The following is an 11,126-nucleotide window of genomic DNA, read 5'->3' as shown; positions in this document are numbered from 1 at the left end:
ACAGGAGGTTTATTGAAGGATTCTCCACTGTGGCAAAACCTATAACACGGTTACTCAAGAAGGACAAGAAATTTGTATGGACGGAAGCATGCGAGCAGAGCTTCCAAGAACTCAAGAAGAAACTGACAACCGCACCGGTCTTAACCGTACCAGACATACACAAGAGCTTTGAAGTGTATTGTGACGCGTCCCGAAAAGGTCTCGGATGTGTGCTAATGCAGGATGGCAAGGTTGTCGCATATGCCTCCAGGCAGCTGCGAAAACATGAGGAAAATTACCCAACACATGACCTGGAGCTAGCAGCAGTTATACATGCACTCAAGGAGTGGAGGCACTTTCTGTTGGGAAATCGCTGTGAAATATATACGGACCATAAGAGCCTCAAATATATTTTCACACAGCCAGAGCTGAATTTACGCCAACGACGCTGGTTGGAACTGGTCAAGGACTATGACGTCGGTATTCACTACCACCCAGGGAAAGCAAATGTAGTGGCCGATGCCCTTAGTCGAAACCCCAGCCCGGACAGTGACGGTCAGCAAAATTTGAGGCCTGAGTTTCAGCGAGAGTTCACTAGGCTCAACATGATGTTAGTCTCTGAGGGCACCGTATCGAACCTGGAGATACAACCCACCCTAGTGGAACAAATCAAGAAGGCTCAACAGGGACATCCCAGTATCGAAGGCATAAAGAAGAAAATGAATCTTAGTAAGACTTCAGAATTCGTCACGGACAGTGAAGGAACATTATGGTACCGGGACAGGCTTTGCGTACCTAACATTGAGGAACTCAAGCAACAGATCTTGACGGAAAGCCACACCGCCCCATACTCGATCCATCCTGGAGGAACCAAAATGTACAAGGACATCCAGGAAAGATTTTGGTGGCACGGTATGAAAAGAGATATAGCCACATTCATCGCTTGTTGCGATTCATGTCAGCGCATCAAGGCCGAGCACCAAAAGCCAGCAGGGCTACTCCAGCCTAACAGGATACCGGAGTGGAAATGGGATGAAATCGGAATGGACTTCATTGTCGGATTACCCCGATCACAACGCGGAAATGACGCCATATGGGTCATCACAGACCGACTAACCAAGGTTGCTCATTTCATTCCCGTGAAGACTACCTACTCCACACAAAGACTGCAAAACTTTATCTCTCCCGTATAGTTTGCTTGCACGGAGTCCCAAAGACTATAATATCAGACCGAGGCACCCAATTCGTCTCCAAATTTTGGGATCACCTACAACAAGCTCTGGGCACGCAACTGGCTTTCAGTACAGCATACCACCCTCAGACCGATGGACAAACAGAACGTGTAAACCAAATCCTAGAGGATATGCTAAGAGCCTGTGTGCTTACCTATGGATCCGGTTGGGAAGAGAGTTTGCCGTATGCCGAATTTGCTTACAACAACAGTTACCAAGCCAGCTTGCAAATGACACCCTTTGAAGCGTTGTACGGACGAAGATGTCGTACCCCTCTGAATTGGTCAGAAACAGGTGACAGTCGTATCTTCGGCCCAGACATGCTTAAAGAGGCCGAGGAGAAAGTTAAACAAATCAGGGACAGACTCAAGACAGCACAGAGCCGACAAAAGAGCTACTATGATCAGAAGAACCGTGAGGTCAGCTTTTAACCTGGTGATTCCGTATACCTCCGAGTATCTCCTATGAGGGGTCTGCAACGGTTCAAAATTAAGGGGAAGCTAGCCCCAAGATTTATTGGACCATTTTGTGTAAAGGCACGAAGAGGCACGGTGGCCTACCAACTAGACCTCCCCAAGGAGCTGTCAGACGTCCATGACGTGTTCCACGTCTCACAGTTAAGAAAATGTGTGAGCAACCCAGAAAAACATGTACCTCATGAGGACATTGATATGCAACCAGATCTCACCTACAGAGAAAGGCCAGTAAAGATTTTAGAAGAGTCTGAACGGAGGACCCGTCAGAAAATGACAAGATTTTTCAAGGTTCAGTGGAGCAACCACACTGAGGATGAAGCTACATGGGAAAGGGAAGATTTCCTTCGAGCAGAGTATCCACATCTATTTGAGGATCAGCAGAAATCTCGAGGACGAGATTTTTCCTAAGGGGGTAGGTGATGTGACACCCAAGTTTTTATTTGGATTTTTTTTTAAGATTTCTATTTGACTTGAGGGGAGTGATTTAAATTTTTCCTTTAAGAGAACTCTCACTCTCAAATATTTTTTTCCTTATGGCAAAAGTTTTATTTGGATTCACCCAAGGTCTGCTTTGGTCTTGGAAGTTCTTGCCTTTCATTTGGACTCAAGACAAAATGTTTTTCTTTTGGGGAAAATAACTTTTGAAACCCTTTTTGAATTTGCACTATGGCTTTTGGAAAATCCTTTGCCACTTTCAACAATTCCTTCTTGCCATGGCATTAGTGCAAATCCTCTCTCCTAAGCACTCCCTCACCTCTGGATCATGATTTGCATCAAATCCAGCAAGTTGAACCTCCCCATGTGATTATTTCCATTCAAATTATATTCAAACAAATTTCTGTCTTCTATTCTACCACTTGGAGATTTACAAAGGAACTCCACTTTCTGTCTTGATTTTTGGCACCAAACCTTTTTCCCCTCCTAGTCCTTTGAACCCTCAACCAAGAACCATGAAGATCCACTGGTCTTCAGTTCAAAATTTTCAAACTACACTTGCTGCAAGTTTGGACCAGATTTGTCAAATTTGGTTAAATTCATTCAAAACCTTCTCCAAAAATTCCAAGTAAAATCAGGCAGCCTCTGGGTGCATTGAGTGGTCATCTCACCAAGTTACAGCTCTAGAAAAATTTATCTCATTGCAAAATCTCTCTCTCGAACACCTGCAGTGCATGGTCATGTCAAGTTCAGAAAGTTCAGAGATTCAGTCAGTGGCTGCTGTCGTTTTCTTCAGAGGAGGACGTCGATCTCGCCAGTGCCACCGCGTCGCCTTGCTCCTCGTCCCCGCCCCCTTGTTCCTGCACCGCACGAACGCCTGGTGCCTTGCGGGCGTCGGCGACGAGCAGCAGAAGGTGCGCCGCCCCGTGACCAACGCCGGCGGCGGCTTTGCGGACGCCAGCGGGAGACACGGCGCCGACGACACCACCCAGCGCCGCCCAAACCACCGGAGCTCGCCGCGTAGCCTTCCACTCCCCCGAACGCGCTGCCGCTCTCGTCGTGAACCGCAGGGCGCGGAGCGCGCTCTCTGCCGCCGTTGAGCCCGTGCGGTCACCTCACCGTGGATCGACGCCATTACGCCAAGACCGACCTCGTTTAGCTGCAAAACGAATCCAGTAACCTCCACTGATGCTGCCCGACCGCTCAAACCCCCTGCCAATCCACTGCTCCGCCGTAATCGCTCGCCGGAGATTCTCCGTTCACGGCCACCCCGTCGATCTGCCTATAAATAGAGGCCCCGAGCTTCAACTCGAGCACCCACCAGCACTGCACTCCCCCTAGAGCACGCCGAGCCACTGGAAGAGCCCCGAGGAGGTCTCCTTCCTCGACTCCGGCCGCCGCGACCCGCCACGGGATCCAGCCCGATTCGCCCCCGTCTGTGCTCCTCCGCCTCCATTCTCTTGCCAGTAGCTTCACCATGCATCCCTCTTTCTGACCCGCACTTCAATTTGAAGCTTGCAGCCCTCCACCGGAGTTCCCCATCCTCACCCGAGCCGCCGTCCGCCGGAGAAAGTGTCGCCGTCGACATGGTGCTCCCCATTGGACGAGTCCACCACCCACCGACGCGGAAGAGGATGTTGAAGCTCTTGGTACCCTCCGTTTCTCCTAACTCGCCGTGGTTCGACGCCGGCGTCCACCGCAGTCTTCGGGCGCCGGCGAGCTTTTCAAACCTGACATGTGGACCCCGCATGTCAGCCTCTGTTCTTTTATTCGCGAACCGTTTTCTGTTGGCGCCTTCGGGCAGAATACGTTTTCTCCTTTGCGCTTGCGCATTCCCAACCGAAGCGTTTTCTGTTTTCTCAGTTAAAACCCTGGAACTTTTCTGTTTCATTACAGATAAGTCCCTGGACAGAAACCTTTGTAACTTTTTAATAAAAAGGTATTTTTGAGTGATTCTTTTTCTGACAATCTTCAAATTTTGTCTAGTTTTTTATGGGATTTATTTGAAAAATATTTGGAAAAGTTTATGTGCATGTGTTGGTTTTCACGTTAGTACCCGTTTCGTGATTGCCGTAGGTTCCGGGAGAGGTGACGGAGCCGCGAACTTCGCCGAGCTAGACTCCGACTTCTCCGAACCAGGAAAGCATGTTTTGAACATTTGATATGGCAGGTGTTTTACATGTTCACGTGAGAGTTTGTGCGTGGCAAATGAGTGTCGGTAAATACCTCGTTGCTTGTAAGGCAACGACCCGGTTGTTCCAAAGTTGCGATGACCTCTGATGAGAGGTGGCCTAATCATGTGGTGACATGAAGGGCAGCAAGGTGGTACTGTTGTAGCATACCAGCCTTGTGTCATCCGACTTTCTTCGATGTTAACGTGGTTGGAGCCACGTTATCGATCTTTTCCCGCATGTTCCAAAGTTGTGATGATCTCTGATGAGAGATGGCCTAATCATGTGGTGACATGAAGGGCAGCAAGGTGGTACTGTTGTAGCATGCCAGCCTTGCGTCATCCGACTTTCTCCGACGTTAACGTGGTTGGAGCCGCGTTACCGTTCTTTCCCCTTTCCGTGCTACCACATGTCTCATTGCCAGGATGCGGTTTAGTAAGTTGGTAACCTCTTTCCGTGTACACACCAAACAGAGAGGCCGGGATGATGGTACCTTGGCCCAGGATTAAAGCCAGTCATTCGGTCAGGGGGCATGGGTGTTTCCGGTTGGGACCGAGAGGGGGGGCACCCCCTTAAAGCGCGCGTATAGAAATTTGATCCCATGCTACGGGAGGTTGTAGCCTCCCCGTCTCAAGGTTTTTCTTGAATGTTGCCGAGGGTGATCCCTGGCTTCGGATGGTTGAATTGGGTGTGTACTGGTTAGACGCGTTTCTTCCAAAACACCGTAGACGGAACTAGTCCCCGTGACTACTGAAATCCGTTGGCTGTGGTTAAGTACAAACTCTGCAGAGTCAATTCTTTCCAAATCATCGTATCCATGATCAAGCAGTGTAAGTATTATATCCATATCTATCTGTGTGAAAAAAACTTGTCCCCGGTGAACAAGCTCAAGTGGTAAATTCAGATTTATTGTTATTCCTGTGGATGGACTAACTTTATATTTGTCTCATGCTTGTGATAATTTATGTTCCTGAACTATTGTATTAATGAGTTGTGATATAAGCCCTTTATGAGACGTCGCGCAGACATCCGACTGTGGCATGTGCTCGTTTTTCACTTTAAATATAAGCCCTTTATGTGATGTCGCTCAGACGTCCGACTGCGGCATGCACTGTCTATTATTTTCTGTTATAAGCCCTTTATGTGGTGTCGCCCCGATGCTCGACTGTGGCATTATTATTCCGCATTTTCCGCTCGAGGAGTCTTTCAGACACTCGTTTGGCACCCGCATTAATATTCCGCATTTTCCGCTCGAGGAGTCTTTCAGACACTCGTTTGGCACCAGTATTACTATTCTGCAGTTTCCGCTCGAGGCGTCATTCAGACCCTCGCTTGGCACCCAGTATTTATTACCGTTATGTCTAATCGCACCGGTTAACTTGTTCATATGCTTCATGTTTACATTTGTTATATCTTATGTCCGAACTGTCTTGCGAGTACTTTCATAGTACTCACCTGGCTTGTTGATTTGGCCAGATGTTGACGAAGGCGATCTCTTGGATGAAGAGTTGATAGTGCGTCCGATGCCTAGAGGAGTCCCAGTCAGTCCTGCGCGATCCCGGACATTGGTCACTTGTATTGTATACGCTTCCGCCACCCGCAATAAGTCTCCTCGAGCCTCACTCCAACGCTCGAAGAGCTGTAGTCTTCCAGAATCATATCACTCGCTTTGCGGGGATATTTCCACCACCGTTATTATCGTAAGTTAGTAGTTTGCCACCCTATCCGCCGCCTTGTTTTAGCGGCGTGCATGTAATAAATTGTTGGGCAGTCTCTGCTCAACCTTGTATTATATTTAGTACTCCTGGTATTTTTCTTCTGTGACCAAGATATTGTCTACCAGTGAGAAGAAATCCTTCCTCGCTGGTCCGTAAAAGGGATTGGTCTCTCAATAAATATTTTATTGAAAAACCGGTCGTGACAACGTCCCTATCATAGCAACATTGAACCTTACCCCTCCGGTTCATCTGTTTGACAAATGCCCGGAATCGGGAAAACTTTCCCGGATGTTTTCCCCCTTTTCCAGTATCGCCTAACGCTACTTTAGATCACCTCTAGCACCGCTTATTGTCTTGTTGTGCATATGTTTGCGTGTACTTATTGTTTCTTCCCCCTCTTCACTTTGGTAGACCCCGGGACCGATGCTGCCGCTGTGATCGACTACGTCATCGATGACACTTCCACCCCTTTTCAACGGAGCTTCCAGGCAAGCCCCCCCTTTGATCATCCAGATATCGCCCATTCCATTCTCTCATGCTTGCATTAGATTTTGCTACTGTATATGATTTCTCCTATCCTGATGCATAGCCTGCTTTTGTACCTGTTGTTGTACCTTACATGCTTATTCTAAACTACTTAGTATAGGTTGGTTAGTGATCCCTCAGTGACCCCCACTTGTCCTTGTTGCCCCTGCTTCATCATCGACGCCTCGATCAACTTGATCGATGAACAGAGCCCGACACCTCACATCACATCACGCCCCTTTTGTTGCTCGACTCTGCAGAGTTACCATCGAGTGCCGAGGGTGGTACCACATACATCACTCATGATGAGATCTCTATAGTGTAGCTATTCGGTCATGGTCATCGAGGGTGATTCCTCCTTAACCACTTCCGATACGACTCTGCCGTGCAACCCCTCAAGTGTGAACCTTGAGGGTGGTTCCTCTTACGTCCACATTGATGATTACATCGAGTGGAATCCACCGAGGGTGATTCCTCGGGTTTTCCCCTTGATGTTTGGACACACGGTTACCCGGACTTTACTTGAGACCATTGTTGAAGTCGGGTCGGCCCTGAGGGGTACCCGCGAGTTAATGTGAAAGTCGGGCGGGCCCGGAGAGCACCCGCGAGTTTTCCACGTGGCACGGCCGGGCAGTGTGGGCCCTTGCCGTAAGTCCACGAGACGGGATGACGGGGTCACATTATCGTGAGTCTCTGCTCATCTCCGCAAGCCCCCAATGCACTAATGGTTTGGGTATTTGTTCTGAGTTGGCCTTTCGCCTTTACGCACTAACCACCACGCGAGAATAGTTATGGGCCTCGACGTCGTAGTATCAGCCGAAGCTTTCTCAGACGTCCAGTTTAGCATCGTGGGCCTGTCAAGCCAGTGCCATCCAGTATGAGGTGGTGCTTGTCCCGGCTCGTCGCACAACGACCCAGAGTGCTGCGGGCAATGGGCCCAAGACCCCGGAGTGCTTAGGATGTAGACCGGCGGGGACCTCTCTGCTGAGCCTAGGTAGGGTTGCGACGTGTTGATCTTCCGAGGCCGGGCATTGACCCCAGAAAGGTGTGTCCGGCCAGAGTGATCGAGCGTGTTGGGTAACGTGGTGCACCCCTGCAGGGAAGATATATATTCGAATACCGTGTCCGCGGTAATGGACGTTCAGACTTATATCCTGATCTTATATAACTAGAAATGGATACTTGAGATATGTGATGGATATGTGGCTCCGAGATTGCTTTCTCGCATGGGAGTCAAGGAAGGATCTCTGGGCGTTGATGTTACAACATCCTTGTTTAATATTAAAATGCTATTCTTTACTCTTCTACATGCTGCAAGATGCTTGGAGCTGCTTGAAGACGCTCGTCTTCGATAGGCTAGGCCTTCCCCTCTATTCTGGCATTCTGCGGTTTGGTCCACAGATACAAACCTTCCATTTGATACCAATGCATACTTAGTATAGATCTGATGCTTGCGAGTACTTTGGATGAGTACTCACGGTTGCTTTGCTACCTCTTTTCCCCTTCTTTCTTCTTTCCAGTTGTTGCAACCAGATGGTGGATCCCTGGAGCTAGACGCCACCGCTGACGGATACTACTACATGGAGGTCGTCGATGAGCAGGAGTAGTTAGGAGGTCCCAGACAGGAGGCCTTGCCTCTTCGATCATTGTTGCTTTTATGCTAGCCTTCTTAAGGCATCCTTGTTTAACTTTATGTCTGTCCTCAGATATTGTTGCTTTTGCTGACTCTTGTGTATCGAGCTTTTGTATTCGAGTCCTCGAGGCCCCTGGCTTGTCATATAAAGCTTGTATTCTTTTATTTGTGTCTAGAGTTGTGTTGTGATATCTTCCTGTGAGTCCCTGATCTTGAGCGTACACATTTGCGTGTATGATTAGTGTACAATTGAATCGGGGGCATCACATGTTGGTATCAGAGCCGGCTGCCTATAGGATCCCCCTTTCCAACTCCTTGGCCGAAGTTGAGTCTAGTCTTTGAAAAACTGTTTTACTAACATGGCTATGTGGCTTACGGCCCATGTCGCCATTGGGTGGTAAGGATCTTTTACTCCTTGATCATTACTCTGGGCCTCTGATCTATCTTCTATTCGGGTTAAATGATTTTGCTAACTCTACCCTAGGATCTTGTGATCACATCCATACGGAGATTTGTGTTATGCCTTTCTTGAATTGGGAGCCAAGATCTGCTTCACATTGTTCATCGACCGCAGGATCCTTTTATCGAGGGCACCCTGCGTCGTCCCCTGCAGATTCCTTGCTCTAGTGGTTTTCTCCGACGATGATGTAGCCTTTGCTATGTCTCGTTGTTGTATCCTTCCATCGCGTGCATGTGTGCCGCCTAGTATGTCTAGGATGATCCTCTTGACCGAACTCCTACTAACAATGTGTATTTGGCTCTATATATGTATCTGTATGTCTTTAATGACTACTGCTTTGTACATACTACGCTTTTGCTCATTGTTCAAGTTACATCATGAATGACTCCTTACACCTGCTCCACCCCCCTGTTAAATTGCTTCCTGATGTTTTAGCAGGATGGTTGGCGATCCTCCACCTCCACCCTATGTTGCCGCAATGATGCAGCAGTTTGAGCTGAATCGTCAGTTCATGACTGGAGTAATGGCTCAGTTTCTAAACCAGAATGCTCATCAACAGCCTTCCCCAATAACGCTGCAAGAATTCGTGCGCCTCAACCCATCCATTTTCCGCAACTCCACCAATCCTATGGATGCTGATGATTGGCTTCGTGACATCCTGTTTGAGATGGAGTCAACTAATGTTGCCCCTGCCAGTTATGTCACCTTTGTGGCATTCCACTTGAAAGGTCCAGCTGCTCAATGGTGGGAAAGCCACAGAGGTATGCTGCCTGCAGAGACTGTAACCACTTGGCAGGAATTTCAGTTAGCCTTCCGTGCACGACACATTCCTCAAGGTCTGATGGACCAGAAGAAGAAGGAGTTCCGCAAACTCTCACAGGGCACAATGACTGTGGATGAATATCAGAGGAAATTCCTTGAATTATCCCGCTATGCTGCGGATGACGCCTGCACTAACACCCGCAAGCAGGAGAAATTTCGTGAAGGACTGCATCCCAATATAAAGCTCACACTTGTTGCTCATGATTGCGCAGACTTTGCGACGCTTGTCAGCCAAGCTTTCCGAACTGAAACTAGTCTGACTGAGTACCAAGAGTCGCTCAAGCGTACTCGCGATGTTGGCCCATCCTCGAGTCAGCCTGCTCAAAAACGTCGAGTCTGGATCCCACACAATGTTCATCACCGACCTGCTCCAACACCAAGGCCATATTATGTTGCACCTCGTCTGCCTCCACCGCCGAGACAACTAACAATTCAGGGTGGACAGTCCAATGTTGTAGCTCCTCCACATAATGATGGTCTATGCCGCAAGTGTGGTCAGCCAGGGCACCGTGCTGCCAGCTGCCGCCTGACACAGAATCAAAAGACACGAGCTCGTCAACCTAGAAACCCAAATGCCAGGCCGCCTGCACTCAGTCATGGTCATGTTAATCATGTAAAGGTTGAAGAAGCTCGACGGGACCCCAAAATTGTGATGGGTACCCTCCTAGTGAACTCAATCCCAGCTTCTGTTCTATTTGATTCGGGAGCATCACATTCTTTCATTTCTGAAGCATTTGCACGCAAGCAAGAATTGTCGTTCGACAATATGTACCCTCCACTAGTGGTTAGCTCTCCAGGCTCCAGGTGGGATACCTCGATGATAGCCCACAACAACCACATTGAAATTGGAGGGTTAGTATTCACTCCTTCACTTATGGCCCTCAAGGTTTCCACCATAGATGTCATTTTAGGCATGAATTGGTTGGGTCCTCACCAAACCCTGATCGACTGTGCTGCTGAGACAGTCCAGCTCACTCACCCTTTTGGCCAGACTGTCCAATACTCAGCCCGAACAGCTCAGGATGCTGAGAATCAGATATATGTTCTGAATGCATTGAATGCTTCACCTCTTGAGGGAATAGAGAACATTCCAGTCGTTCATGATTTTGAAGATGTCTTTCCAAAAGAACTTCCAGGAATACCCCCTGCTAGAGCTGTTGAATTTGTCATAGACTTGAAACCGGGCACTACTCCTATTGCCAATCGACCCTAAAAGATGCCGCCTCATGAGGTCCTTGAGCTTAAGGAGGAAATCGATACTTCACTTTGTCAGGGTTTTATCTGTCCAAGTTCCTCTGCTTGGGGAGCAGCTTCTCTCTTTGTCAAGAAGAAGGATGGAACTAATCGTTTGGTCCAAGATTACCGACCTATCAACCAGGCAACAATTCAGAACAAGTATCCACTTCCCAGAATCAACGATCGGTATGATCAACTTGCTGGTTCCTCGGTATTCTCTAAACTTGATTTGAGGTTGGGTTACCACCAGATCTGGGTTCGTGAAGAGGATATTCCCAAGACCGCCTTCGTAACTCGCTACGGTTCATACGAGTACACCGTCATGTCCTTCAGCTTGACCAATGCTCCGGCGACATTCTCTCGTCTGATGAACTATATATTCATGGAATACCTCGACATGTTCGCTGTGGTTTATCTGGATGATATCCTTGTATACTCC

General features: G+C 48.4%; 1 protein-coding gene across 1 annotated transcript; it reads left to right on the top strand.

Annotated features, from left to right (window-relative positions):
* The first annotated feature begins 9,107 nt into the window (after positions 1-9,107).
* LOC141021864 (uncharacterized) lies at positions 9,108-10,664 on the top strand. The gene has a single exon (XM_073497715.1). It carries the CDS (start codon positions 9,108-9,110, stop codon positions 10,662-10,664), a length of 1,557 nt encoding a protein of 518 aa, XP_073353816.1.
* Positions 10,665-11,126: the final 462 nt, after the last annotated feature.

Source organism: Aegilops tauschii, chromosome 4, assembly GCF_002575655.3.
Source record: "Aegilops tauschii subsp. strangulata cultivar AL8/78 chromosome 4, Aet v6.0, whole genome shotgun sequence".
Taxonomy (NCBI): domain Eukaryota; kingdom Viridiplantae; phylum Streptophyta; class Magnoliopsida; order Poales; family Poaceae; genus Aegilops; species Aegilops tauschii.
The sequence above is the reverse complement of the archived record's forward strand: the minus strand, read 5'-3'. Positions and strand labels throughout refer to the sequence as shown.